General features: G+C 45.3%; 2 protein-coding genes across 5 annotated transcripts in view; both read left to right on the forward strand.

Annotated features, from left to right (window-relative positions):
* Positions 1–1,802, forward strand: part of zc3h7a (zinc finger CCCH-type containing 7A) — a 103,302-nt gene extending 101,500 nt beyond the window's left edge. For all 3 annotated transcript variants that reach the window (XM_078240753.1, XM_078240754.1, XM_078240755.1), the window contains exon 23: positions 732–1,802. In XM_078240753.1, coding sequence (XP_078096879.1) covers positions 732–921 — 190 coding nt within the window. In that variant the 3' untranslated portion in view covers positions 922–1,802. The remainder of the gene's footprint in view (positions 1–731) is intronic.
* A 5,207-nt stretch (positions 1,803–7,009) lies between these two features.
* Positions 7,010–26,542, forward strand: part of txndc11 (thioredoxin domain containing 11) — a 103,828-nt gene continuing 84,295 nt past the window's right edge. The window contains exons 1-2 of one of the 2 annotated variants that reach the window (XM_078240756.1): positions 7,010–7,345; positions 22,475–22,691. In XM_078240756.1, the coding sequence (XP_078096882.1) occupies positions 7,224–7,345; positions 22,475–22,691 (339 nt within the window). In that variant the 5' untranslated portion in view covers positions 7,010–7,223. The remainder of the gene's footprint in view (positions 7,346–22,474; positions 22,692–26,542) is intronic. The other variant, XM_078240758.1, reaches the window with a different exon arrangement.

The following is a 26,542-nucleotide window of genomic DNA, read 5'->3' on the forward strand; positions in this document are numbered from 1 at the left end:
CCCTTAACCCCACACATTTACCCCACTAATCCCCCTAACCTATACTAAGGGACAATTTAGCATGGCCAATCTGCCTAACCCGCACATCTTTGGACTGTGGGAGGAAGCCGGAGCACCCGGAGGAAACCCACGCAGACACGGGGAGAATGTGCAAACTCCACACAGACAGTGACCCGAGGCCAGAATTGAACCCGGGTTCCTGGTGCTGTGAGGCTAACCACTGTGCTGTGCTGCCCATCATACATTGGAATTCAGATAAAATGTTAAAATGGCAAAGGCAACATTGACTCTTAAATAAAAAGAGAAAATGCTGGAAAATCTCAGCAGCTCTGACAGCATGTGTGTGGAGAGAATAGGGCCAATGTTTCGAAATGTTGGCTCTGTTTTCTCTCCACAGATGCTGTCAGACCTGCTGAGATTTCCCCACATTTTCTGTTTTCATTGGATTTCAGCATCCACAGTATTTTGCTTTTATTTTATTGGTTCTTTAAATTATGTATCTTCAATTGCAATTCTATAATACTGTATCCAGTTATTGTTCATTTGCTGCCCAAAGGACCTGACTCCCATTCAGCTAATCCATCCCCTTCATTTGTTGGAGTTTTGACCACCACACGAGGAGAATTGTCCCGTACGGTCTTAAATTGAAAAGGTTGTTGCACCTGTACCCTTGCAATGCGTTTTGAACATAAAGTGCCAATTGGAATATAATGACTTTCTGTTAATTACAGGCATGAGACAGGTACTTGTCCAGATGACAAGAATTGCCAATTTGCTCATAGTCAAGCAGAATTGCAAGAATGGATGGATCGAAGAGAAGTCCTAAGACAGAAACTAGCCAAAGCCAAAAAAGACCATTTGATTGCTCCAGAAGATGACGATTTTGGAAAATTTGATTTTTTGATTAAAGACTTAAATTAATATAATAACCATGATGTATTTTCAGAAATGTGTTACTGGTAGAAGTTGACAGTCTCTCGATCGAAACCAAAACTAAAAGGTGTACAAGCAGTAATTCTTTGAATTGTTCTCCTGCTTTACTTTCCTACAGTGCTGACTACTATGGTCTTGTAAGAGTGGCATATAGTAGAGAGGCAGGAGCGTGGCAGTGTTCTCTGCACTTTGATGTAACAGCAGGCTGCAGCCTTACTTGCTGAAAGTTGCAACCTCGGTTCAAGATGACGTGCAACTTTTTAAAAAAAATAATCATGGGGTATATTAAAGTGCAAGGACTCGAATATTTTTTGTGATATATTCCTATGACATGGGGAGTATTTGAGTTACTTGAGACAAGGGGAAGCTTTGGATTTCTATGAATGTGAGATTTAAAGGATACAGAATTTGTCAGCCGTTCCGAGTATCTAAATAAATCAGAATCGACAGAGGAATAAGGATTAGCAATGGGGGCAAATCAATTTGGGTGGTTTTTAACTGTTCAGAGATGAGTTGCCATCGATGAATTTGTTGGAGCAATAGGATGCATTTTTGATAACATTTTTCTTCTAAGTAATAGTTTTTAAGCAGAGTCATTCGTCAGTATATAGGATGAATGGATTTAAATTTTACCAGTGTTTAATTATGTGCTCCTTTCATTGGTAACTGGGAAGCAGGTGTTAAAAGAACTGCATAAAATAATTTCATTACAAGATTTTAAAAATATTATGTTTTTGCTATATTGCTTGCTATTTAATTGTTGATTTCCTTAAAAAAAATCACATGAATTGCCAATTGGCAAAAATTATATGGACCAATATTGTCAATAAAGGATATGAAAGTGTTTACATTACACTTTGTTGGAGTGCATTGTACCCTGTCCGTTGAACTTTACTATTCATTTTAATTGCCCATAAATCTTGATGGAATAGCATATTCAAAACAAAGTCGTGCTCTGTCACGCTACTTGTTTTGCCCGTCTCTCTGTCTCTCTGGGCTTTCTATCCGTGTTTCTATTGTTCCCTCGATCTCTGTATTTTTATTGCTTCTGTTTTGCCCCCACGTGCCGCTGCCGCCACCACCCTCCCTCTCAAGTGCCTCACCCCGTCAAGTATCACAGCGCTTTTAATATACTTAGAACAGGCTAGGAGGGCAAGGTGAGTGTCGGAAACCTGGGAGCCATAGACCAAAGGGAGGAGGCTCGTGATATGAAAAGACAAGTCAGGCAGGTTTGGGGAAGGGAGAGACTGCCAGACTAAATGGTTTTTGAAGGAGCTGTATTGACTTGATGGCACTGGACGGAGTAGATCTGGGAGATCATGGTGCCACCTAGTGTTGGAGTGTTGTAGTGTCATAATGGGAACATATTTGCAGCTTAAAATAAATGTCCAAGCATGGCATCACACGGGTAAGACTCAACATTTTATATTAAAGCTTTTTTAAAAATCCTTTCTGTAACTTGTTAACCAGAATAGTGCATTGGCTGTTTTATTTCCATGTTGCCGTGACTGGTCTTTCCATTTTTAATCCCTACAGTGCAGGAGGAGGCCGTTCGGCTCATCAAGTCTGCACCAACGTTCCAATAGAGCATCTCACCCAGTCTTTATCCTTGTAGCCCCACGCATTTGTCTCACTAATTCCCCCTAACTTACAGATCTTTGGATAGTAAGGGGCGGCACAGTAGTTAGCACTGCTGCCTCACAGCACCAGGGACTTGGGTTCAATTCTGAGCTTAGGTCACTGTCTGTGTGGAGTCTGCACGTTTTCCTCATGTCCACATGGGTTTCCTCCGGGTGCTCCGGTTTCCTCCCATAGTCCAAAAGATGTGCTGGTTGGGTGCAGGCCATTTTAAATCAGTGTACGCGAGCAAGCATCAGAGTGTGGCAACAAGGGGATTTTCACAGTAATTTAGCATGGCCAATCCACCTAACCTGCACATCTTTGGACTGTGGGAGGAAGCAGGAGCACCTGGAGGAAACCCATGTAGATGGTGCAAACTCACCACAGTCACCCGGGTCCCTGGAGTTGTGAAGCAGCAGTGTTAACCACTGTGTGGCCGTGCCCCTATGCTGGAGTACTAGATTATGCTAAAGCTAAAGATGTAAATGTAGCATATTTGATACTTATTGCAAGTGCTGGGGGAATAAACCCATATTCACGATGCAGCATCTTAAAATTTCAGTTTTTAATTAATGCTTCTGTCATTTATCAGCCTGCAGAAATCTGAACAATTTTTGGTTCGTTCTGATTTTGATTTGATTTATTATTGTCACATGTATTAACATACAGTGAAAAGTATTGTTTCTTGCGTGCTATACAGGCAAAACATACCGTTCACAGAGAAGGAAAGGAGAGAGTGCAGAATGTAGTGTTACAGTCATAGCTAGGGTGTAGAGAAAGATTAACTTAATGCAAGGTAAGTCCATTCAAAAGTCTGACAGCAGCAGGGAAGAAGCTGTTTTTGAGTCGGTTGACCTCAGACTTTTGTATCTTTTTCCCGAAGGAAGAAGGTGAAAGAGAGAATGTCTGGGGTGCGTGGGGTCCTTAACTAGGAGCAGAAGTAGGCCATCTGGCCCCTCGAACCTGCTCCCCCATTCAATAAGATCATGGTTGATCTTTTTGTGGACTCAGCTCCACTTACCCGCCCGCTCACCATAACCCTTAATTCCTTTACTGTTCAAAAATTTATCCTTGCCTTAAAAGTAAAAAAATTCACACCACCTATTCTCTTTATGGACTTCCATTAGTACCTCATAGAATCTCTACAATGCAGAAGGAGGCCATTCTGCCCATTGGGTCTGTACCAGCCCTCGACAGACTTCCTTACACAGGCCCCTCTCTCCCACTCTCTCCCTGTAATCCCACACATTTACCATAGCTAATCCATCTAACCTACACATCTTGGGACACTAAGGGGCAATTTAGCATAGCTAATCTACCTAATCACATCTTTTGGAGTGTGGGTGGAAACTGGAGCACCCGGAGGAAACCCACGCAGACACGGAGAACGTGCAGACTCCACACGGACAGTCACCCAAGCCGGGAATTCAACCCGGGTCCCTGACACTGAGGCAGCAGTCTGTGCCACCATGCCGCCCTCGTACCTTAACTTTAAATCCCATTCCTCTTTTCCTCTCTTTCTTGCTGTCATGATATTTTTGATGATGGAACAAACTTCTAAAATCAGTCTCTGGGACTTGCTTGCAAAGTTCAGCTCAAGGACATCCCAGAGTCTGAAGAACCAGATCGATCCATCGTTGATGGATTTTTAAAAATGTCATATTAGAAAGGGTGGCTGCTGTTCTCCAGAGCTTTATGGGGGGGAAAAAAAGTCCTTGGACCATTACTGCACAGAAAGAGGCCCTTCGGCCCATCGTGTTTGTGCTGGCTATCAAGCACCAAGCAATAGCCAATTTTATCGCTGCTTGTCATGGCACTGTGTTCTGCTCCAAAGGCAACAAGCCAGGTGGACACCCAAACAGTCAAGTGGTTAATATTCCTGCTTCTCCTCAAACTTCATCTGACTACGGGAAGAGGGGACTGAGAACAAGGGATAGGGCCACACTCACGGAGCACTTAATCAACAAGCCTAAAGCTACACAAGTTTATGTTGATATTTCATCAAGGTATTTATTCCTTTGTAACTTGACCTTGCTGGCATCTAACCACACGGCTAGTGCCAGGGTTGATAGTTAGCAAAATCTGGCAGTGTCAAAGTGATACATGTTTCACTCTGGCTGTTGATATTGTCCTTGTTTATTGACATTCTTCACATTGACATGTTTTTGGAAAGGTCTGCATTTTGTAACAATCTTAGCACAATTTTTGTTCGCTCACCGCGCTACTCAGGTCCTTCTTATTAAAACAGAGCACATTTCACACTCCTCTACTTGGGGAGGCAGGGGAATAGTGGTATTGTCACCGGACTAGGAATCCAGAGACCAAGGGTAATGCTCTGGGAACCCGGCTTCGAATCCCACCATGGCAGATGGTGAAATTTGAATTCGAAAACAAAAAATCTGGAATTTTAAAAAAAGTCGCTAATGATGACCATGAATTGTCAATTCTTGTAAAAACCCATCTGGTTCACGAATTTCCCTTTAGGGAAGGAAATCTGCCGTCCTTACCTGGTCTGGCCTAAATGTGACTCCATACCCACAGCAATATGGTTGAATCTCAACTGTTCTCAGGGATGGGTAATAAATGCTGGCCCAGCCAGCGATGCCCCCATCCCATGAACACATAATAAAAACAAAACTTCGAATAGGGCTGGGTAATCTGTACGAAAAAGGTTGAATTGCAAATGTAGGGTGATTCCGAAGCTTAAAGACAGACTTTGCTTTTAGTCAAATGGCTCTGGCAGGACTCGTGCCTTTGAGTTAGAAGGTTGTTGGTTGAAGTGCAGGAGTTGAGCACAAATAAATCTATGCTGACACTCCAGTGCACTACTGAGGGTGTGTGACGCTGTTGGAGGTGCAGTCTTTGCGAGATGTTGAACAAAAGCCTGTTTGGGTGGATGTGAAAGATCCTATGGCAGTATTTTGATGAAGAACAGGGTGTCCTGTAGGCATCTTGGCAAATACTTATCCTTCAATCTACACCACGGATAAGCCCATTATCTGGTGAGAGCTTGCTGTGTGCAAATTGGCACTGCATTTATTATAGCACTGACTATACAACACGAAGGTACTTTGTTGGTTGCAAACCATTTTGCTGCAATACTCCAGCGATGCCCAATGCAAACTGGAAGATCATTTCATCTCCCAATAAGATACAGTAACAGCATTCTAGACTCAATATTGAGTTCAACAACTTCAGACTGTGAACTTTCCCCTCCAATTTATGCTGGCCATCAAATACTAATCCATACTCCTCCCATTCCCCAGCACTTGCTGCAGAGCCTACGATGCCTCGGCGATTTAAGTGCTTGAATTTCCCTGACCCCGTTTCCACTTTCTTTCCTTCGAATCCACTTTGCGGTCTGTGAGCGAGATTTTGTTTAATAAAGTGTGGTCGCTGTTGCAGTGCGGGCACAGGCCCAGTGTTTACAAAGCAAGATCCCCTTGACTCCTCCATTTTGTATTCTGTTATTCTGTTCCTCTGGCTGAGGAATGTAACTGGTGGCCCCGTTTATCATCACCAATGACATTCCTTTTGTCCAATTACAGCAACTCCCCCCCCTCCCCCCCCCTTCCGTATAAAACCTCTGATTTTCCTTCGCTTCCACTCTGACAAAGGGTCATCTAGACTCAAAACGTCGGCTCTATTCTCTCTCCACAGATGCTGTCAGACCGGCTGAGATGTTTCCAGCATTTAAAAACAGGCTATCATGGGGAGGTGATGGCCCAGTGGTATTATCGCTAGACTATTAATCCAGAAACTCAGCTAATGTTCTGGGGACCTGGGTTTGAATCCCACCACGGCAGATGGTGGAATTTGAGTTCAGTAAAAAATATCTGGAATTAAGAATCTACTGATGACCATGAAACCATTGTCGATTGTTGGAAAAACCCATCTGGTTCACTAATGTCCTTTAGGGAAGGAAATCTGCCGTCCTGACCTGGTCTGGCCTACATGTGACTCCAGAGCAACAGCAATGTGGTTGACTCTCAACTGCCCTTGGGCAGTTAGGGATGGGCAGAAAATGCTGTAAGAAGTTTAACAACACCAGGTTAAAGACCTGGACTTTATTGGACTTGGACTTTAACCTGGTGTTGTTAAACTTGTTACTGTGTTTACCTCAGTCCAACTCCGGCATCTCCACATCAGAAAATGCTGGCCAGCCAGTGACGCCCATGTCCCATGAATGAATAAAATATTCGGTCATTGCTGACCATGGGAAGTTGCTGTGCGCAAATTGGGTCTGGTGTGGAATTCGACTAGCACAGGGACCCGGGGGCGGCCTGGCGAGCTGATTCTGGGGCGGGGCGCGGCCGGAGCATGCGCGGGGCTAGGGGCGCGGGGAGAGCCTGGCTGCGCGGGGGCGGGGCCAGGCAGGGATGGGGCCGGAGCGTGCGCGGTACGATGCCAGGTGGCCTGGGGCGGGGCCAAGGCGGCACAGGGCGGATTGGTGGGCGGGGCCATGTGTGCGTACTCGAGCCCGCCTCACCCTGCCGTCAGCGTGCGCGCCCCCTGCCCACCCCCCCTCCCTACGGTGACCCCGGGTTACCGAGCGGAAGTGTTGGCGGGGACGTGGCGGAGCGCGGTTCGCCCGGCGGCCGAGAGCTGAGGCCCGAGCGCCCCCTCCCTCCCGCTGTGACAGGCCGCGGCCGGGCTGGGCCAGGCCAGGCATGCTGAGGCGGCGCTGTGTGTGGCTCAGTCAGGCTGGCTGGCAGATGGCGAGGAGACCCGAGTGTGTTTGCGGGGCCATCGCTGTCATCTGTACCCTGCTCACCCTCAGACTGGCGCTCAGGTAAGGGGCAGGGGGGAGTGAGAGACACTGTCAGAGAGAGGGAGACACACACTGTCAGAGTGATCCACACACACTGTCAGAGAGACCCACACACACAGTCAGAGAGACCCACACACACACTGTCAGAGAGACCCACACACACACACTGTCAGAGAGACCCACACACACACACACACTGTCAGAGAGACACACAAACACACACTGTCAGAGAGAGACACACACTGTCAGAGAGACCCACACACACACACTGTCAGAGAGACCCACACACACACTGTCAGAGAGAGGGAGACACACACTGTCAGAGTAATCCACACACTGTCAGAGAGACCCACACACACACTGTCAGAGAGACCCACACACACACTGTCAGAGAGACCCACACACACAGAGAGAGGGAGACACACACTGTCAGAGTAATCCACACACTGTCAGAGAGACCCACACACACACTGTCAGAGAGATGGAGACACACACTGTCAGAGAGATGGAGACTCTCACTGTCAGAGAGAGGGAGACACACACTGTCAGAGAGAGGGAGACACACACTGTCAGAGAGAGGGAGACACACACTGTCAGAGAGAGGGAGACACACTGTCAGAGAGAGGGAGACACACACTGTCAGAGAGAGGGAGACACACACTGTCAGAGAGAGGGAGACACACTGTCAGAGAGAGGGAGACACACTGTCAGAGAGAGGGAGACACACTGTCAGAGAGAGGGAGACACACATTGTCAGAGAGACCCACACACACACACTGTCAGAGAGACCCACACACACACTGTCAGAGAGAGGGAGACACACACTGTCAGAGTAATCCACACACTGTCAGAGAGACCCACACACACACTGTCAGAGAGACCCACACACACACTGTCAGAGAGACCCACACACACACTGTCAGAGAGAGGGAGACACACACTGTCAGAGTAATCCACACACTGTCAGAGAGACCCACACACACACTGTCAGAGAGATGGAGACACACACTGTCAGAGAGATGGAGACTCTCACTGTCAGAGAGAGGGAGACACACACTGTCAGAGAGAGGGAGACACACACTGTCAGAGAGAGGGAGACACACACTGTCAGAGAGAGGGAGACACACACTGTCAGAGAGAGGGAGACACACACTGTCAGAGAGAGGGAGACACACACTGTCAGAGAGAGGGAGACACACTGTCAGAGAGAGGGAGACACACTGTCAGAGAGAGGGAGACACACATTGTCACAGAGAGGGAGACACACACACACTGTCAGAGAGACGCACACACACACACTGTCAGAGAGAGAGAGACACACATTGTCAGAGAGACCCACACACACACACACTGTCAGAGAGACCCACGCGCACACACACTGTCAGAGAGACCCACACACACACACTGTCAGAGAGACCCACACACACACTGTCAGAGAGAGGGAGACACACACTGTCAGAGTAATCCACACACTGTCAGAGAGACCCACACACACACTGTCAGAGAGACCCACACACTGTCAGAGAGACCCACACACACACTGTCAGAGAGACCCACACACACACTGTCAGAGAGACCCACACACACACTGTCAGAGAGAGGGAGACACACTGTCAGAGTAATCCACACACTGTCAGAGAGACCCACACACACACTGTCAGAGAGATGGAGACACACACTGTCAGAGAGATGGAGACTCTCACTGTCAGAGAGATGGAGACTCTCACTGTCAGAGAGAGGGAGACACACACTGTCAGAGAGAGGGAGACACACACTGTCAGAGAGAGGGAGACACACATTGTCAGAGAGAGGGAGACACACACACACTGTCAGAGAGACGCACACACACACATTGTCAGAGAGAGAGAGACACACATTGTCAGAGAGACCCACACACACACACACTGTCAGAGAGACCCACGCACACACACACTGTCAGAGAGACCCACACACACACACTGTCAGAGAGACCCACACACACACACTGTCAGAGAGACCCACACACACACACTGTCAGAGAGACCCACACACACACTGTCAGAGAGACCCACACACACACTGTCAGAGAGACCCACACACACACTGTCAGAGAGACCCACACACACACTGTCAGAGAGTCCCACACACACACTGTCAGAGAGACCCACACACACACTGTCAAGGAGAGAGAGATACACAGTCAAAAAGAGAGACACACACTGCCAGAGAGAGTGTTTCACACACTGTCAGAAAGAGGGAGACACACACGTTCAGAGAGAGGGTCAGTAAGACTCACTGTTGGAGAGAGGGAGCAGGCAGGACTCTCTTACATACACGCACGCTGTCAGAGAGATTGCGGGGGTAGGGGGGACAGGTCGGACTCTCCCTCTCTCTATTCCCCTTTCTCTCTCCCCTCCTCTCTTTCTCACACACACACACACTAAGATATTTTAAGTTTTGACATCCAGGTGCCACTTTTCCATTTATGGAGCAATCTGTATGGAAGAATATTAACATTTTATTGAATGCTGATTATCTGCTTTCCTCTATTAGAAGTTCAGAGCCTCTCAAGAGGCCAAACCAAAATATTTGAAAAACCTGTGAATTCTACTTGTTCTGCCAAAGGCGTGCACATGTATATGTTGTGTAATGTGGTATAAATATCAAATGCAATAAGACTTCTGAATGATTAGACAACTTTCTTGAACAATGATTTGTAGTGATGTATTTATACTTTGGACTGATGTATTTTAATAACGTTATTTGAAAGATCGCTGCCTCCTTTCTTTGCTGGACTAGGTTATGTTTTTGATGTGTTTGCAGCATTGGGTTCGTACTCTTGTCTTTCCCTTCCTGAGATCTAGATTTGAATCTGTCATGAATGTGCTTGGGAATAGAAAGCGTCTCCACCACCTGAGCCCATACAACCATTTTTCACTGTTCTGTCACTGAGCTGCGTGGCACTTAAGCACTGGTGTGACTAGCTGGTGTGGACTGTGTACATTTCCATGCTTGTGATAACACTGCCCTCTCCTTGAACTAAGTAAAGTTCTGCCAGGGTTGACTTATACCTCTGTGGCTTTTGGTCTGAAAGATCTCCTTGGCCAAAGGTGAGATGGTGAAAGCCGGTTAGTTGTGCGCAGCTTATATTTGTTTAAACAACTGCTTAATAAGTGAAGAATTTGAGTAGCTTAGTTTAGTTTAGAAACCAAAAGAGAAAATGCTGGAAAATCTCAGCAGGTCTGGCAGCATCTGTAAGAACATAAGAACTAGGAGCAGGAGTAGGCCATCCGGCCCCTCAGACCTGCTCCGCCATTCAATAAGATCATGGCTGATCTTTTCGTGGACTCAGCTCCTTACCCGCCCGCTCACCATAACCCTTAATTCCTTCACTGTTCAAAAATTTATCTATCCTTGCTTTAAAAACATTCAATGAGGTAGCCTCAACTGCTTCACTGGGCAGGGAAATCCACAGATTCACAACCCTTTATTAAAGCTGTGATCAGCTTTGACAAGGGGTCACCTGGACTCAGAATGTCAGCTCTTTTCTCCCCTTACAGATGCTGCCAGACCTGCTGAGATTTTCCAGCATCTTCTCTTTTGATTTCAGATTGCAGCATCCGCAGTAATTTGCTTTTATCTCTACTTTAGTTTAGTTTATTTATCAGTGTCACAAGTAGGCTTACATTAACACTGCAATGAAGTTACTGTGAAAATCCCCCCATTGCCACACTTCAGCATCTATTCGGGTACACTGAGGGAGAATTTAACACGGCCGATGAACCTAACCAGCACATCTTTCGGACTGCGGGAGGAAACCAGAGCACCCAGGAGGAAACCCACGCAGACACGGGGAGAACGTGCAGACTCTGCACACACAGTGATCCAAGCTGGGAATCGAACCCGAGTCCCTGGTACTGTGAGGCAGCAGTGCTAACCACTGTGTGCTGCCCCAGTGAAGAATTTGAATCGACTTATTTTGCAATGGTAGTTAACCTTTTGGATTTCTGTATCAGTTGTCGTAAGCCGATCTGCATTTTGAATTGCAACACTTCAAAACATCTGGTGAATAATTTTTGGAAAGGTAACCCATGAGAGCTGCTTCCAAGTTATCCCGGTTTGAATATCTTAAACCATAGCTGCCATTACCCCAAAAAATCGGAGTTCTGAGTGTGTATCTGAAAAATGTGCAGATTGACTGCAATAATGACAGTTGCTTCACACGTATTTTCTTGTCATCTGTGTCCACGCAGGTATGATTAGTCAACTGAAACACTTGGTTCTGTTCAGCTGAATCATTGCAATGTGTGTTGCTGCGATCTGTGATCAAGCTCTCAGTTGTCAATGTTTTTAGGATCGGAACCAAATAGCTCTCAAAAAATATTTCCGTTCAAAGAAGGATCCTGCCTTTCGGGCGATTCGTTTTTTTGATAATTTGAAATTGGTTATTAGAGTGAATAGAATGGTTCTTGTAATTTTGACTTTTTTGACTCTGTATCTACTCTGTACCTCATAGCACTGAGAGTGAACTTCAATAGGTAAACTGCAGCAGTTCAAAAAGTCAAATACACTTACTTCCGTCGGGAAAAAGACACAAACCGTCTGAGGCCACGTACCAACCGACTCAAGAAATGGCTTCTTCTCTGCTGCCATCAGACTTTTGAATGGATCTGCCTTATATTAAGTTGATCTTTCTCTACACGCTAACTATGACTGTAACACTATATCCTGCACCTTCTCCTTTCCTTCTCCCCTAAGTAAAGTAAAGTTTATCTATCAGTCACAAGTAAGCTTACATTTACACTGCAATGAAGTTACTGTTAAAATCCCCTAGTCGCCACACTCCGGCACCTGTTCGGGTACACAGACGGAGAATTTAGCATAGCCAGTTCACCTAACCTGCACATCTTTGGAGTGTGGGAGGCAACCGGAGGAAACCCACGCAGACACGAGGAGAATGTGCAAACTCCACAGACAGTGACCCAAGACGGGAATCGAACCCAGGTCCCTGGTGCTGTGAGGCAGCAGTGCTAACCACTGTGCCATCGTGCCGCCATGTCTATAGTGCGCAAGAAACAATACTTTTCACTGTATACCAATACATGTGACAATCTTAAGGATAATAGGATGGGCAATAAGTGCTGGCCTTACCAATGACTGTCTCCCTGTGTACGAAGGCAAAGTAAATATTTGTAGTTCAAAATATTTGTAGTTAAGACAGTAAAATAATCAGCTTCCTCGTTTGGTGTATATGCGGACAGATGGTTGCTGTTATTTGTATAGTGCTAGTTTTACCAGATATGGTAATATTTTATTGCTGATGTTTTATTTGGACAGAGATGTTCTGATCGTTGTTTGAGAAGTTAACCATATTGTGAAAACTTCCTCTTTGTAAAATCTGTGTTGCATCGGAGTCTTTAAAAAAAGTAAAAGTACTTTTGAGGCCAATTCTGTGGAGGTTCAATTCCAATTTAATTTTTTAAGAAACATTTCAGCTGACGTCACAAACTAGGTAACATGATGTACTGAAATTGAGGTGTCTTTTGTAGCTGGGGGAACTCATTTGTGCCACCTGGAGTTTTTGTGGGTACAAGGGCAAGATCAGAAACTCAAAATGAGGAAACTATGTCTGTTAGCTCATAGTGATATATACCTGTCCTGTATCTCTGTATTTGCATGAACAATTGCCAGTTTACTTTGTGGTTTTAAACAATTTGTGTCAATAATCTTCCAGTAGGAAAATTTCCAGGTTTGTTTTTAATCCACATTTTTAAAGCGTAAACATAGCAAATTATACCAATAAATGACATTCTTATTGAAATATGGCTGCATATGTCAATAAGCTAGTCCCTCACACGTTATTTTAATGTAACAATACTGTCAAGAAACTGAGGTAGTTTCAAGTAATCTATATTTGAATCTGTGGGTATTAGAAATAAGGCATAGCTTTAACTAAGTTTAGTTTTGTGGTTCTATATTTGAAAGGGCTAATGTCTTCTGTTTGGTTTCAGATGCTTGCATGGTAATAGTTTTTGATAGGTGAGCAATCAAGGTTTAAAGGTAAACTAGGTTGTATTTTAAGCAACCAGGGGCCACCTCAGAGAGAACTTTTGAGTTTATTTTTAAGCTGGACCTCGGAGAGGCTGGCAGGACTAGGAAACTGGGCAAAAGACAGACTTCCCAAAAGAACAAAATAAAGTCCAAAAAAAAGGGAGTTGCGGTCAAAAGAATGTCTGGGGAAGGCAGTTAAAGGAACAAGAAGTTGAATGAGGTCCTGTTGAATGAAGTTAAAGTAAAAAGCAGATGAAGTGCTCTGAGTTAAAGAGACGGCTGCAAGAAGCAGATCCAAAGTGAGAAGTCAGACATCTGAGGTAAATCAAACATTTGGGGACATCTTAATACAGCCTGTGAAACAGTAGTGTTCTGTTGGTGAGGCTTGGTACCTGAGAGATTGTGTGGAAGCTTGAATGCATGTGGCAGTCCAAGGCAGAGAATACCGAAGGGAGAGATTGAAATCCTGGAGGTGGATCCTTGGTGAAGGCATCCAAAAGAAAGCGTGGTTTGGGAGGAGATTCCAAAGCGTGTTTTTTCGAGAGTGGAATTTTGAAACACTAAGTGGTAGAGTTCTAATAAGCCAAGTTGGCTTAGAGTGTAACAAGCATCTGGGGGGATTTGATGAGGAGTCCCCAGAAATTGTTTCAGCTGGCAACTGCCATTTGGTTTCAGAGTTTGGTGTGTCCGACCATGGTTGGCCTCTTGGTTTACGTGGACTGTGTACTTACTGAGAACAAGTAGAGTCATAGCGTACAAGATACTTTCTATAACTTGTGTGTTATCCTTATAAATCTGTGTACACATGTGTAATGATTTAGGTGGGGATGAAAGAATAGTTTGTTATAGTTAATATTTTCCTGTTTAATAAAAGTTTTATTCTTTTGTTAAAAGTTAATCAGCAGTCCTGAGACTCTGTTCATCCACATCTGTAACCAAAAAGGTAGTTGCCAGGATTCTGCTCAGGAATCCGTCTGTCCAGTAGCTGGGATCGTAACAGTGTTCTTGTGGTCTTCACATATTTTGAAACATAAATTCTCTTTTACTGTGGGGTGTTGTACTGGGCCTCAGCCTTTCGTGCTTTTTTATTATAATGGAAATGGTGATTAGAATTGGTATGTTAAATATCTGACTCATACTTGGGAATATAATCGTGCATGATAATGCATGTAAATAAAAGCAAGAACTCCAAATAAAAGGTGTGGCCACAGTATCTGCAAGGCCCCCAGTTATGCCTCGCCTTTTTCACAGAATCCCTACAGTGCAGAAGGAGGTCATTCGGCCCATCGAGCCTGCACCGACAACAACCCCACCCAGGCCCTATCCCCTCAACCCCATGCATTTACCCTAGCTCGGTCCCCCTGACACTAAGGGACAATTTAGCACGGCCAATCCACCTAACCTGCACATCTTTGGACTGTGGGAGGAAACTGGAATACCCGGAGGAAACCCATGCAGGCACGGGGAGAACGTGCAAACTCCACACAGGCAGTTGCCCAAGCCGGGAATCGAACCCTGGTCTCTGGTGCTGTGAGGCAAACCACTGTGCTACCGTGGAACACTCTTTGTTCGAGTCCTTTTCAGTCCCATTCTGACACTATTTTTCCATTTTTAGTTTGCTTCCAATTTCCTCTCTCTCTTTCACATAGTTCATTTCTGACACTTTCCTTCCTTGACCTCTCTGTCTCCAGTGATGGACTGACCACCAATACTCATTACAAGCCCACCGACTCCCACAGCTACCTCGACTATCGCTCCTCATACCCACATTCTGTACGAAGGACTCCATCCCATTCTCCCAGTTTCTCTGCCTCTGTCACACCTGTTCTGATGATGCCACCTTTGTAAATGGCTCTTCTGACATGTCTGCTTTCTTCCTTAACCATCCCTGCCCATTGTGGTTGACAGGGCACTCAACCAGGTTCAACCTATTTCCCACACCTCTGCTCTCACCCCATCCCCTCCTTCCCAAAACCATGATAGGGTCCCCCTCGTCCTGACTTTCCACTCCCAGCCTCCGCATTCAAAGAATCATCCTCTGCCATTTCCATCAACCCCAGCGTGAAGACACCAGCAAACACATCCCGTCAGCATTCCGCATGGACTGTTCCCTCCTGGACATCTTAGTCCACTGCTCCTTCACCCCCAACTCTTCATCCCTTTCCCACAGTACCTTCCCTTGCAGTCGCAGATGATGCAACACCACCTGCCTCCTTACCTTCACCCTCTTCACCATTCAGGGCCCCAAACACTCCATTCAGGTGAAGCAACATTTCTCTTGCATCTCCTTCAATTTGGTCGACAGTATTCGCTGCTCCCAATGCGGTCTCCTCGACACTGGGGAGACTAAATGCAGACTGGGTGACTATCTACAACATTTATTGCCCTTTAGAAGGTGGTGGTGCATCATCTTGTGGATGTACCTACACTACTGCAATCCATGTGCTGTAGGTACATCCACAGTGCTGTTTGGGGTGGGGTTTCAGAATATTAACCCAGTAGCAGTGAAGGAACAGCGATATAGTTCCAAGTCAGGATGGTGTGTGGAAGAGAACTTGCAGTGGTGGTGTTGCCATGCTTCTGCTGTCGTGTACTTGCACATGGTAGACACGGAAACAGCAGCATTTAATCTATCCTAATTGCCTTTGAGAAGGTGGTGGGGAGCCACCGCCTTGTACCGCTGCAGTCTGTGTGGGGAAGGTACATCCTCAGTGATATGCTTTATGGAATTCCAAGGACAGTGAATGCAATGTATATCCAAGTCAGAAAGGTGAGGGATTTGGAGGTTTGTTGTCCCACGTGCCTGCTGCCCTTGTCCACCTCAAGTAAAGTTTATTTATTAGTCACAGGTAGGCTTAGATTCACACTGTAATGAAGTTACTGTGAAAATCCCCTAGTTGCCAACCTCTGGTGCCTGTTCGGGTAACACTGAGGGAGAATTTAACATGGCCAATGCACCTAACTAGCACATCTTTGGACTGTGGGAGGAAACAAGGGCACTCGAAGACACAGTGAAAAAGTGCAAACTCCGCACAGACAGTGACCCAAGCCAGGAATTGAACCCTGGTCCCTGATGCTGTGAGCCAGCAGTGCTAACCACTGTGCCACCATGCTGCCCCTAGCTAGCAGATATTTGTGGTTTTGGGAGGTGCAGTGGAAGTTGTCTTGGCGGTGCATCTTGTAGGTAAACATCTGTTGCCAAGCACACTGGTGGTGGAGGGAATGATTGTTTGAAAAAAATCAATAAATTGGCAAGCAGTTTGTTTTGCTTACTGTCAGAATGATGGGCCAAATACTCAAAACACGTGTTGGTTTTGCTATTTCAACTATTGATTAACCTGATGTGCACCCTTTCCAGTGTATTTTTCTCTTGAGAGCAATGCTGATTTATCCCAAAGACATGTTACCTCATATTTGGAGGCACTTTTGTGTGACTTTCACACATTGCTGGGCACTGACTGCTCTATATACACGGAGACTGGGTGACATTGCTGACCAGAATCCAGAGGATGAGATATCGTGCAACTCCTTTTAAGATCCTTCTTTTAAACTCACCTCTTTGACCAAGCTTTAGGTCATTCCCTCCTGTAATCCCTCACTTTGCTCAGCATCTCTTTCTTATTTATGGTCACAGCTCTGTGCAGTGCCTTTGAATGCTTAGCTACGTTAATGATGCTATATAAATGCAGGTTGGTTGTTTGCTTTTATTATTTTACAAGTTAAAATTTAACCTGGACCTGTGAGTGGCCAAGATACCCTTCAGTGCTTACGAAGAACTTGCCTCCCCAAGAACTTGTGCATCAACTTAATTCACTGAAGTCATCAAGCATCAAAGGTGCAATGCGTGTAAATGTTTGCGCCTGTTTTAGCTACACAAAAAAAGTGACAACCATTCATTGACTTACTCCTCAGGGCAATGCCTTGGCCAATAAGGGTCAAGCTGCCTTGTTTAAATTTCAGACAATGCTTGGCAGTCAACTGACAGTCGCCATCAACTGGTGCATTCCTCATGGCAATGCCTGTATCAATCAGAGTCCACCTGCCAACTAATATGCACTATCTATCTACTCGTACAGTATAAATTGTTGTTTTCCTCTGATATTGATTGGTATTCTTACCAAGTGTACAGTTCTGGTCACCCTATTATAGAAAAGATATTATTAAACTAGAAAGAGTGCAGAAAGGATTTACTAGGATGCTACCAGGGACGTGATGGTTTGAGTTATAAGAAGAGGCTGGCTAGAGTGGGACTTTTTTCTCTGGAGCGTAGAAGGCTGAGCGGTGACCTTATAGAGGTCTATAAAATAATGAGGGGCATAGATCAGCTAGATAGTCAGTATCTTTTCCAGATAGGGGAGGTAAGGGAGCCTAAAACTAGAGGGCATAGGTTTAAGGTGAGAGGGGAGAGATACAAAAGTATCCAGAGGGGCAATTTTTTCACAGAGGGTGGTGAGTGTCTGGAACAAGCTGCCAGAGGTCGTGGAAGAGGCGGGTACAATTTTGTCTTTTAAAAAGCATTTAGACAGTTACATGGGTACGATGGGTATGGAGGGATATGGACCAAACGTGGGCAATTGGGACTAGCTTAGGGGTTTAAAAAAAAGGTGGCATGGACAAGTTGGGCCGAAGGGCCTGTTTCCATGCTGTAAACCTCTGTGAGTCTGTGACTCTAAGTGTCCTGATGAGTGCAAGATTAAAAGCTTTGACATCATAGAAACCCTACAATGCAGAAAGAGGCCATTTGGCCCATCGAGTCTGCACCGACCACAATCCCACCCAGGCCCTACCGCCATACCCCTACATATTAACCCGCTAACCCCTCTAACCTACACATCTCAGGACACTAAGGGGCAATTTTAGCATGGCCAATCAACCTAACCCGCACATCTTTGGACTGTGGGAGGAAACCGGAGCACCCGGAGGAAACCCACGCAGACGCGAGGAGAATGTGCAAACTCCACACAGACATTGACCCAAGCCGGGAATCGAACCCAGGTCCCAGGAGCTGTGAAGCAGCAGTGCTAACCACTGTGCTACCGTGCTGCGTCTTTTTTTTCCAGCAATTCTTAAGTTCGAGACTACTAAACGACTAACCATTTTTTTTATGTGGTTGGCACCACCTTCCAACTGAATTAAGTCAAACAAGCTGGACAGATGGTTAAAAGCTGTTCAAGAGTGGCATAAAAACTTGAATATTTTGCAAAGCCTTTATTTGCCCACTGATATTAAATATTGCAACCCTCCATGACCAAGCTGGAGGTGGAAAAGAAGGGAAACTTAACTGATCAGTGCATTTGAAAGTGAGATAACATAGTATTTAGCAGCATGTGGAGATCATCCTGCCCTTTGAGCTTGCTAGATTAGTAGACTAAGTGAAGATGGCACTTCCATTTATTATTGTTCAAACAAGTCGATGGCCTCACAGCGGCAGGGACCCGGGTTCGATTCCCAGTGTGTGTCACTGTCTCTGGGGAGCGTGCATGTTCTCCACGTGTCTGTGTGGGTTTCCTCCAGGTGCTCCAGTTTCCTCCCACAGTCCGAATAAATAAACTTGAATTTAAACTTCAACTACTCTGAACGACCACAGATTCTGTTGCTGTGGGGCAGCTTCCTTTTACTGGCACTCTCCTGTACTTCTCTTTACCGTTCTGAGAAACCAGAGTATTTGCAGGTGTCATTTATTGAGTCATAGAGTCACAGAGGTTTACAGCATGGAAACAGGCCTTTCGGCCCAACTTGCCCATGCCACCTTTTTTTTAAACTCCTAAGTTAGTCCCAATTGCCTGCATTTGCCCCATATCCCTCTATAACCATCTTACCCATGTAACTATCTAAATGCTTTTTAAAAGACAAAATTGTACCCGCCTCTACTACTACCTCTGGCAGCTTGTTCCAGACACTCTCCACCCTCTGTGTGAAACAATTGCCCCTTTGGACACTTTTGTATCTCTCCCCTCTCACCTTAAACCTGCGCCCTCTAGTTTTAGACTCCCCTACCTTTGGGAAAAGATATTGACTATCGAGCTGATCTATGCCCCTCATTATTTTATAGGCCTCTATAAGATCACCCCTCAGCCTTCTACGCTCCAGCGAAAAAAGTCCCAGTCTATCCAGCCTCTCCTTTATAACTCAAACCATCAAGTCCCGGCAGCATCCTAGTAAATCTTTTCTGCACTCTTTCTAGTTTAATAATACCCTTTCTATAATAGGGTGACCAGAACTGTGCACAATCAGAGTCAAAATTGTGGGACACTTTTGACTACAAATAGCAGAACCTCTGATGCCTGCCTCTGGGTTTTGTCACTTCAGAATAAAATCAGGTTTTAATTCCATTTGGTTATGCATTCAACTGGTTCAAATCCCTTTGATTAAAAAGCTCTAATATTTCATTGCATTCTTGCAGTTCTTATTTTCTGTTGCTGGGTGGCACTATATCACACTGTATTTAACGCTGGTGATTTCTTTCCTTGTGTTATGTCGATTCCTGCCTCAGGTCGAGAGCATCCTTGACATTCAGGAGCAGTGATGTCATCAAGTAAACTAAGCAGCCAATCACATTGAAGAATTCTCTCGGGCAAACCAGGAAAGGTTTGCCCGAGAGTAGCTTAAAAGAAAGTTTATTTATTGGTGTCACAAGTCTGATTACATGAACACTGCAGTGAAGTTACTGTGAAAATCCTCTAGTCGCAACACTTCTGCGCATTTTCGGGTACACTGAAGGAGAATTTTAGCATGGCCAACGCACCTAACCAGCACGTCTATCGGACTGTGGGAGGAAACCGGAGAAAACCCACGCAAACACAGGGAGAACGTGCAGACTCCGCACATACAGTGACCCAAGCCAGGATTTGAATCCGGGTCCCTGGATGAGGCAGCAGTGCGAACCACTGTGCCACCCTTTATTCATTTTACAGAAAGTCGAGTAGGAAGGTAGAAGCTGAAATATCATAATTTTATTATTTTAACAATGTTTTGGTATCGTAGGATAATTTGACATCGCGCAAATATGAAATTCATTTCCTCAGAGCTAGAGAAATTCATTGATAATTATGAAACTAGTTCACCATTTAAAAAACACTGCATTCAAGGTGCAGCTTTTTCAGGCGTTTTTACAGTGAGGCAAACGGCATAGAAGTGACGTTCAAGTAAAGTTAAGTGACAACAGAAGCTCTCGATCTGTGGGGAATTCAGCAGTGCACACTCTGGAGTAGCAGGGAATCATTGACACTAACATCTGGATTTCAGCATTTAACTGCACGCAGCCAAATGCCTGAAGTTGCTGTCCGTTTCACTATTGTAATGATGGCAAATGCTGATGGTTGCGCTGTCGTTAGGGCTGCAAGTACCAGGCCCATTTATCATTTACTTTGAAGCAGTACCTTTGACACGGTTAGCACTGCTGCCTCACAGCACCAGGGACCCGGGTTCGATTCCAGCCCCGGGTCACTGTCTGTGTGGAGTTTACACGTTCTCCTCATATCTGCATGAGTTTCCTCCGGGTGCTCCGGTCCAAAGATGTGCAGGTTAGGTTGACTGGCCATGCTAAATTATCCCTTAGTGTCAGGGGGATTAGCAGGGTAAATACGTGGGGTTACGGGAATAGGGCCTGGGTGGGATTGTGGTCGGTGCAGGCTCGATGGGCCACCTCACCTCACTCTGAGGCTGTCTCTCCCACTAGTGGAAACACCTTCTCCACGTCCACTCTATCTAGGCCTCTGTAAGTTTCAATTAGATCCCCCCTCATCCTTCTAAACTCCATCAAGTATAGACCCAGAGTCCTCAACCACTCATCCTGGGAACCTTCTCTAAACTGCTTCTAATGCAAGTATGCCCCTCCTTTAAATAAGGTGACCAAAACTACCCACAGTGCCCTCGGTGTGGTCTCACCAATATCCTTCATAGTTGTAACTAGGACTTCGCAACTTTTAGAATCATAGAATCCATTGAATTCCTACAGTGCAGACGGAGGCCATTTGGCCCATTGAGTCTGCACCAACCACAATCCCACCCAGGCCCTATTCCCGTCACCCCACGCATTTACTGTGCTAATCCCCCAGACATCAGGGTCAATTTAGCATGGCCAGTCAACCTAACCTGCACATCTTTGGAGTGTGGGAGGAAACTGGAGCACCCGGGGGAAACCCACGTAGACACGGGGAGAATGTGCAAACTCCACACCCCAGACAGTGACCCGAGGCTGGAATTGAACCTGGATCCCTGGCGCTTGTCTTCCTAATTGCTTGTTGTATCTGCATGCTGATGTTTTCTGATTCATGTGTAAGGACGCACAGTCCCTCTGCACTGCAGCATTCTGCAGTCTCTCTCTATTTAAATAATAGCCTTTTTTTAAATATATAAATAAAATATTTATGTAACTACCTGAAGGGAAACTTGTATCCAGTTGCTTCAGTGTGTTACTGGATGACAAGTGGCATTGAAGCAGATTGGGGCCTGTTTGAGCTGTGAATGCCCAGCAAAGAGCAGAGCAATCCTGAGCTTTTCACTTTGTTTGCTTGTGAATCGTGAGGTTTTCAGTCACTGCAAATCTTTTTGTTCTTAGTTAATGTACGCTTCGCAAAAGAGCAAGATTTTTGATGGGAACCTCTGTGTAACCGACATTGGGAAGCAGCGTTTAGCATTTAAAAAGTAAATTGTTAATAAAATTTATTTGGCACAGTGGTTAGCACTGCTGCCTCACAGCGCCAGGGACCTGGGTTCGATTCCTGGCTTGGGTCACTGTCTGTGTGGAGTCTGCGCGTTTTCCCCCCGTGTCTGCGTGGGTTTCCTCCCACAGTCTGAAAGACGTGCTGGTTCGGTGCATTGACCCGAACAGGTGTTGGAGTGTGGCACCTCGGGGAATTTCGCAGTAACTTCATTGCAGTGTTAATGTAAGCCTTACTTGTGACTAATAAATAAACTTTACTTTATTTATGAATAATCTAGTATTCTTAATGTTGTTTCCTTCCAAGTCATAACCTTAATGCCCGATTTTCATGGCGGCAAGTGAGAAATTGGAGCATGTTTCTTGCATTTTTTAATGTTTTGTCAGCGTTTGTGTGTTTGAAATTGTGATTCAATCGTAAAAAGGTAAATGTGTTTATTTTGGATTTCCTTTTACAGTCGGGCAAAAGATGTAGTCAGAATGGCTCCGCCTCCTGTTCGATTCTTCTCCCCCAACTCTCCTGTTGTTGACCTGTACATGGGACAACTGGACCAGGTGGAAAGATACTGCCACATATCTGAAGTCTACGTTATTCTCTTCTACGCCCCTTGGTGTGGAGAGTCCATTTCTGTCAGGGGAGAAATCGATCAGGTCGCAATGAAGCTTCGGGATCAGGTGAGTGTTGTTCTGTGTCCTTGACCATTCATTGCTGACTTCCCGATGCACTTGCAGGGAAACCTCAACTTGCAAACCTTGGTTCGCGAACACAGTGCGGATGTTGTGTGTGTTAGAGTTCCCATTAGCTGCACGCGTTTCATTTGGCTATTTCTCACCCTCTTTGGTTCATGCAGGTTATAGTTATTATATTGCACATTGTACAGAAAATTGATCCCGTCAGCCTTTAAACGGTGTAAGGCTTGTACTCTCAAAGCAGTGGACATTTTAAAACTAGTATTACCCTTTGGTTATGATCTCATTGAGTTTCTGCTGTACTTGCATTTTATAGTTTACACCTTCAGAATCTACAGCGGATTAAAAAGTACATTCGGATAAAAGGGCACAGTGTTTTATTTGATGTGGAGATGCTGGCGTTGGACTGGGGTGGGCACAGTAAGAAGTCTCACAACACCAGGGTTAGAATCCAACAGGTTTATTTGGAATCACGAGCTCTTGGATCGCTGCTCCTTCATCAGATGAAGGAGCAGCGCTTTGAAAACTCGTGATTCCAAATAAACCTGTTGGACTTTAACCTGGTGTTGTGAGACTTCTTAATGTTTTTTTGACAATGGACAACAGAGGATTTAATGTAATCTCAATTGTGAATATTTCGAGGGTGTGACGAGTGAAAGATTGTTCTCACTGTAGGCAAATTGGTAGCAAAGGAACACCAATTAGGATGCTCGCTTAAGCGCAGAGGGATTTGATCTTTCCATATTCTTCCCCAATAGTTCTTAAAATATGGAATCCTATTTTGCAAGTGACTATTGAGGGAGAAACTGTAACCTTTTAAAAGTGAATTTTGATAAATATTTGGAAAGGAATCTAAAGAATGGCGAAAGGGCGCAGAAATTGAGTTAGCGTAAATAACACAGACAGTGGGTTGAATATGTACCATTTACAAGATGCGTTTCAGGAACTCACTCCTTAGACTGCGCCTTCCCAAGCCATGATTGCATCCATCTAGAAGGGCAAGGGTAACAAACACGTGGGGACACCATCACCTGTAAGTTCCCCCCCAAGCCACTCGTCAACCTGACTTGGAAATGTATCGCTGGTGCTTCACTGGGTCAAAATCCTGGAACCCCCCCCCTTTACAGCACTGTGGGGCGTACTTGCACCATATGGACTGCAGCGGTTCAAGAAGGCAGTTCACCACCACCTTCTCGAGGGTACTTGGGGATGGGAAGTAAATGCTGGTCTGGCCAGCGACACTCACATCCCATGAAAGAATAAAAATAAACTCTCCCCTGTGAAATTGCAACCAGGAAAGGGATAGAAGGTTATGCTGATGGGGATTGATGAAGAAGGAAGAAGCTTGTATAGAACATAAACACCAGTATATAACATTTGGACATTAAGGCCTGGTTCTGTCCTGTAATTTCCGTGCGCTGTAGGATTTCCACCCCTGACCAGCTGTTTAGGTGTAAAAACTGTCTTGGGTTTCTTGTAAAGACTTGTGGATGATGTGCAAATGAAAAAAAAAATCTGTAACCCTTGTGGATTGGAAATGCAAACAATCCAACCTAAAAGTTGTGTGTGTGTTGCCGAGGATCTGTCACTAATTCACCCCTTGATGCACGAGTTGGAAAATCCTGCTCACAGGATGGATATTATAATGTGTTAGGAATGTGTGACTGCCGTTCAAAATGCTTTCTATGCATTGAAAAATTATGAGCAATCCCACTGGGTTAAGTTGTAGAAAGTGAGTGGAGCATTGGTTCTCGATAGTTAAATTAGTTGTTTGACAGCTAAAAGTGACTATCAGTAAGTAAGGTTAAGGTTTATTTATTAGTCGCAAGTAGGCTTACATTAACACTGCAATGAAGTAACTGTGAAAATCCCCTAGTCACCACACTCCGGCGCCTGTTCGGGTACACTGAGTAAACCCATGCAGACACGGGGAGAACATGCAGACTCTACACAGACAGTGACCCAAGCCGGGAATTGAACCCGGGTCCCTGGTGCTGTGAAGCAGCAGTGCTAACCACTGTGCCACCGTGCCGCACGGGGCTCTTTGGACTCCCAAGGCTTCAAGTCAGCCTTTTTGTGGATCATTTTCTGGTTATTTTTAAAACCCGTGTTGGACTGCTTTGAGTTTTACAATCTCATCATCGCCGGGCATTTACAAAGGCCCTGATGGCTCTTCAATCTTACTACTTTCTGTTTCCTGCTTCTGCAGAAATGAGACCCCTTGTCAAAATTGGCTTAATCCTCATTGTTTTTAAGTTGAGTTTAAATGGAGTTGGGACTGGCTTCTCTAAATCTCAGAATCCCTACGGTGCAGAGGAGGCCATTCGGCTCATCAAGTCTGCACCGACTCTCTCTAACAGAGTATCTTACAGGCTCTTCCCCCCTCACCATATCCCCGTAATCCTACACATTTACCATGGCTAATCTGAAAACCAGGGGTCAGTCTAAGGATATCATAGAAACCCTACAGTACAGAAAGAGGCCATTTGGCCCATCGAGTCTGCACCGACCACAATCCCACCCAGGCCCTACCCCCACATCCCTACATATTTACCCACTAATCCCTCTAATCTACGCATCTCAGGACAATAAGGGCAATTTTTAGCATGGCCAATCAACCTAACCCGCACATCTTTGGACTGTGGGAGGAAACCCACGCAGACACGAGGAGAATGTGCAAACTCCACACAGACAGTGACCCAAGCTGGGAATCGAACCCAGGTCCCTGGAGCTGTGAAGCAGCAGTGCCAACCACTGTGCTACTGTGCCGCCCTATCTATCTAACCTACGCATCTTTGGACACTAAGAGGCGATTTAGCATGGCCATTCCACCTAACCTGCACATCTTTGGTCTGTGGGAGGAAACCAGAGCACCTGGAGGAAACCCACGCAGACATGGGGGAACGTGCAGATTCCGCACAGACAGTGGCCCAAGGCCAGATTCGGACACGGGTCCCTGGCGCTGTGAGGCAGCAGTGCCAACCACTGTGCCATCCCTAAAATGGGGACCTTTTAATATGGTCCAGATTCCAGTGCTAAGTGTGTTGCTGGTGGCAAAAGTATTTTGCAGTTAAAAGTTTAGCGACTGAAACTAATTATTGTTATTTAAATAATGACGCTTTGCTTTTGAGGGTGGCAGGAAGCCTAAATTATAACTTGTAACTTTTGTGTCTTAAGCTTATGACTCAGCTGGAAATCTTTAAAACAGCATTGCTGCTAACTTGATTTCATACAGAAGATTAAAGTAAACTTCAGTTCAATGCGGAACTCCTACTTCAGTATTTTTCTTTAGAATTATTGTAGAGATTGAGGAGGCGCAGAGATATTTCAAATAAGGAGCCTATTGGCACTGACCTTCCTGCTTCCTACGCCTTGCCACCTACTTCCTTAACATGAGTAATCTAATGGTGCCATATGGTAGCTGGCTCCTGGATTGGATTGAAATGTATGCTTTGAAAACTTTCTAAACATTGGTGGCTTGAATTTGTGGTAGATGGATCATTGTACCTTCCCTACGCTGTCCTCATACCTAACACCATGGTTCCACTCCATTGCCTGATTTTGTTTTTATTTACCTGCCTTGATACTCTTGTGTATGAATTTTAGTGTCAACTTGAATTGGCAGGTTAATTTCCCATGCCAGGGCAGTACATAAGGAGTGCATTTTGTCAGAGATCCTATTTTTTCAGATGTGGCGTAAACCCGGGCTTGCTCTGACAGAGTCATTCTCACATCCTGATTTCCTTTAAAATTTGTTTACCCTTCTTTCTACTCCCCTGTCTTCCAATCAACACCTCTTGGCCCTTAAGACCAGTTGTAACATCCACGAGCTGCTG

This window comes from Mustelus asterias, chromosome 23, assembly GCF_964213995.1.
Source record: "Mustelus asterias chromosome 23, sMusAst1.hap1.1, whole genome shotgun sequence".
Taxonomy (NCBI): Eukaryota; Metazoa; Chordata; class Chondrichthyes; order Carcharhiniformes; family Triakidae; genus Mustelus; species Mustelus asterias.